This window comes from Priapulus caudatus, unplaced genomic scaffold (genome assembly GCF_000485595.1).
Source record: "Priapulus caudatus unplaced genomic scaffold, Priapulus_caudatus-5.0.1 Scaffold1082, whole genome shotgun sequence".
In the NCBI taxonomy this organism is placed as follows: Eukaryota; Metazoa; Priapulida; class Priapulimorpha; order Priapulimorphida; family Priapulidae; genus Priapulus; species Priapulus caudatus.
The window spans coordinates 46,733-51,284 of record NW_014578143.1 but is presented as its reverse complement, the minus strand read 5'-3'; the positions used below and the strand labels follow the sequence as shown (position 1 = coordinate 51,284).

Genomic DNA, 4,552 nt, shown 5'->3' with positions numbered 1-4,552 from the left:
TCTTTCTTTCTCTCTCTCTCTCTCTCTCTCTCTCATCGAGTTGATTTGACAATGATTGATCCTGACCATGAGTCGACTGATTCGGACAGTTTTTCAGACAAGCATGTGTCTATATTCGTTCGCAATGAATTTTGATATGACTTTCTCTTCGATATGACGCTGCATGTGCGGCAGGGTGCGGTTCTGCTGGTGGTATAGTAGTTAATTAATTACACGTGTATTAATGACGGCCCGCTGGCTGTAAACCCAACGGCAAAATAGGCCGTATAGAAACGCATATAGTGCAACAATCAAACCATTACATGATGAATACATATCATCAACCGCACAAAACGAATACATTCATTCAAATTTAAATGTAATTACGATTCATGTAACATGCAGTATTCAAATGGTTTATATTTTGCACACACAAAAATTAGCTATATATAGTCGCCTGTAAAAGAGGAGATGTACCCGCTATATCTGCGTCGGCAAAACTCGGTAAACTTCGGCTAATATCGTGTCTAGTCCGTGACGTATATGGCGCTTAATCTTACATACGGGTATATTCTGTACGGCAGGTGTGCGGGACAGGGCGTGGCGGGAGTCATCACCCGATGGAAGGCGACCAACGTTCCAAGCTGTCACGGCCGGTGGATCCAGCAAGAGAAGATCGACGACTGCGCATGCGCCAACCACTCCGACATGCCGGGCTTCATTCTCCTGTAGATGGCGCTGGGACGGCGTGCGACATCCTCCGGAAGTCGTGATGTAATATTTTCCCGCCGTTTTCCCGGCGTCCGAGCGTGACGGTGTGTTTTAATTGTTTGTTTATCTTTCACGCGAAAGAAGATTCGTCTGCGCCAGTGTGTGCGTGCGTAGGAAATCACGATTTCTCTATAAAATGCATGCGTTTTCGACATGTAAAAAAAAACGAGCGAGTGACCGAGTTGTTAAGAGTGACAGCGCGAATTCTGCCGCACCGTGGCGCTTCCGTCGTCATTTCCGTCCCCCATCGTAAATGCAACAAGATTCCCACCAAGTTCAAAATAAATGCGTGTATGAACTAAAACGACAGCTACGCGCGAACCTATTACGCGTATCTACGTATCCAGTGACGTCAGAAACCCAACGCAGACGCGTTGCCATTGTTTCTCGCGCGCCATAAAAAAATGCCACAGCGCTGCCACTTAACATCGACGGCAGTGCTCGGCCGCCATTTTGTAAAGCGGTGGCGCGTCGATCGCGGGTACGTCTGCGTCTGTCGCTGGCTTTGTAGTAGACGGGGATCCACCCCATCTAGCGACCATAGCAGTGATGGCGGACAGCAGACTACAGCAGACGCGCCGCACAGACTACCGCTGACTGTTTATTTTGACTGTGGCGAGTGATATGTTTTAGAAGTATCGCCTGTGCTATTGTAACATTACCTCTCTCTCTCTCTCGCGCGCCCCAGCTTCTCTAACTAACCAAGCACAAACTAAAGCACGTCCATCGATCTACGAAAAAAGAAAAGAAAAAGAAAGCGGGGAAAGGAAACCCTATAGCACTCTCGTCCGGCAGCGATCCACGGATATCGCACTTCGAAACCCGACCGCCGATCACTCTCGTACTTTCGCTTCAGGAAAACAGCCGGTGTGACGGCGGGCGGGGGTCGCGAGGGGTCGTTCCACCCGCGGCCGGGGGCTGGCAGACGACAGTATCGGAGCATCGCTAATTTTTCCTGCGCGAAAGCGAGAAGAAAACATTGTTAGGAGCGAGCGAAAACAGCGTAACTAAAAATAAGAGCTGTCAATTTTCGGCTTTGAAGTTTTAGCAGACGCACGCCGGTGCAGGGTAGAGATGCGCGCGCCGGAGCACGGTATAGAGAGTCGTGACGCGGGCTGTGACGTAAGTTTCGTCTGCTTTGCGGACATAAAAGGGAAAAAAAAGATGTACCGACAGAGTCACGCGCGTTGTCGCCGTGTTCCGTGCCCCGTTCCCGCGCAACCGCAGACGCCTTATAGAAACTACGTCATAGATACGTCACGAATACGTCATAGATACGGTTCCTCTCTTGCGAATGCGCACACCGCCGCCGTTTTTCGGCTTTCGTCAGAAGATTCGTCTGCTATGCAGAGACTGCGCGTGCGTGTGCGTGCGTATTGTACGTACATAGAGCTAGAGTCGGTGTGTGTAGCCGCAGCTGCAGATGTAGTTCAACCGGTGTAGCTCCTTCGCTCCCACTACAGGAATCTACGGGCTACACCGGTAGACCCACTGCAGATGCAGCAGCAGCAATAGCAGCAGCAGCAGCAGCAGCAGCAGCAGCAGCAGCAGTAGCAGCAGCAGTAGCAGCAGCAGTAGCAGCAGTAGCAGCAGCAGTAGCAGCAGCAGCAGTAGTAGCAGCAGTAGTAGCTCCACCGGTGTAGACCACCGTAGCAGGAGCGAAGGGGTTACACCACTGAACTGTAACAACATTGTTATAGTTCAGTGGGTTACACCGGTAGATCCACTGCATATGAATATATGGCTGCATGTAGATGGCTGATTCGGCGGCCGCGATGACTATATGGCCGAGTGTTATTAACGTCTGATGATGACATGCTGAGACGACGCTCTCACAAAAAGCTCGCATCTCAGCAGCAGCAGCAGCAGCAGCAGCAGCAGTAGTAGCTATAGCGAGTAGAGGCTAATGTAAGCCACCTGCGCCGCCGCACCACGTATAACGGCAAAAACGGACACACGCTCACTGCAGCTTCACAGTCGTGCGTGCGTGCGTGCGTGCGTGTGTGCGTGCGGGCGGGCGAGCCTGCGAGCGGGCGGGCGTGTGTACCCGTGTGCGTGCGTCTGCGTGCGCCTGCGAGCGCCTGTGGGCGTGCGTGTACGTGCGCCTGTGTGTGTGCGTGCGTGTGTGCGTGCGTGCCTTTTTATACTGAGCTATGACTCTGATTATGATTAGCAATAATGTATTTATGGCTCTATAGCAGCGGCAAGTACAGTTCAATTGCTTCCTTTACCCTAATCAAAACCATGACCCTGGCACTAACTCTAACCCTAAGCATAACCATAACCCTAACCCTTACCCTAACCCTAACCCTAACTCTACTCCCAATCCTAACCCTAACCCTAACCCTAACCCTAACAGTAACCGTAACCCTTACCCTAACCCTAACCCTAACCCTACTCCGAATCCTAACCCTAGCCCTAACCATAACATTGAACCTAAAGCTAACCCATACCGCGACCCTAACCCGAACTATAGCCTCAAACCTAATAAGCATATAAGCATATAAGCCTCAAACCTAATAACCTATAAGCATTAACCATTGTTCTGCTTACATTGCAGCTAAGAACTGTCTGGTCGGAAACTTCACCGCCTGGTCACCCTGCAGTACGCGCTGTGGTGTCGGCATCATGACCCGCTCCAGAGATATCCTACAGGCGGCTAGCAATGGCGGAGAACAGTGTCCTCACATGGAGGAGAAGAGGGGATGTATGGGATTCGAATGCTCACAGAATGACAGCGCCGCCATTAAGGGTAAGATATGGCGGACACCGCAGCAGTTGTAACTGAAATTAAGCCACCCCATGCACCCGCCATGTTCACAGGCACTCGGAGCGTTACAGTAACAGTATTATTGTCAAAAACACAGATCGTATTTATTACCAAAGTTCTAATGTTTGTGTATTCACTATATCAACGAATAAATCCACGTAAATGCCGTACAAGTTCAGAGATCTCTATATCGCTCTGTGAGTGCGGCGTGCTGCGGTGGGATTGCGTGTTACAGAGAAGCAATGTTTTACGTTTAAACGGCATTTGCGTGGAATTATTAGTCGATAGAGAACACATAAACATTAAGACTTTGGTAGTAAATACAATTTGTGTTTATTTGCAATAGTTTTGTTATTGAAACGGTCCAAGTGTCCATGAACATGAATTATACATGATCCACATCTGTGTATATAGCACTAATTGCACTTCTACTACGGTGACCTATAGAGAGACCTCAATTTCGGGGAAAGATGAGAACTGGAAGAAATTGTTTTATTTCACATTTTTTCAACAATTAAACGCTTGGAGTTTTTGGGAGAACTGGTCGGACACTGCTCCTGTGTGAATGGACTGTCCGATATTAATATATATGCGAATGTCAACGTAGATGTAAGTCTAGGTCGATTCTTTCCTCGATTCTTCTTGCTAACAATTTAGACGGTCACCATTATGGACAACCCCCTTTCATAACCAACGCTTTCTCGGGAGAGTTCCCTGTGACCGTCACGCGTGGGCGACAGTCTATGTTTCCTGCCGCTGTTGCAGAGGTGGGACTGCTGTTACCGCTGAAGTACGGCAAGGCGCGCGACTACAACCCCGACGATGACATCAACAAGAACATCAAGGAACACTACCACAAATCCTACAGAAGGAACGAGGGACAGACTAGGTAAAACGCCATCTAGTGGCCGTGAATATGGAGCTTTGTTTTTTTGTACTTTACTGTATTGTACTGTATTGTACTGTATTTATTGTACTGTATTGTACTGTATTGTACTGTACTGTACTGTATTGTACGGTATTGTACTGTAC

The 4,552-nt window shown here is 48.9% G+C and overlaps 1 protein-coding gene across 1 annotated transcript in view; it reads left to right on the top strand.

Annotated features, from left to right (window-relative positions):
- The window catches only part of LOC106815286 (somatomedin-B and thrombospondin type-1 domain-containing protein-like), a 15,553-nt gene extending 11,140 nt beyond the window's left edge, over nucleotides 1-4,413 (top strand). Inside the window, exons 2-3 of the mRNA XM_014819733.1 lie at nucleotides 3,311-3,502; nucleotides 4,286-4,413. Coding sequence (XP_014675219.1) covers nucleotides 3,311-3,502; nucleotides 4,286-4,413 — 320 coding nt within the window. The remainder of the gene's footprint in view (nucleotides 1-3,310; nucleotides 3,503-4,285) is intronic.
- Nucleotides 4,414-4,552: the final 139 nt, after the last annotated feature.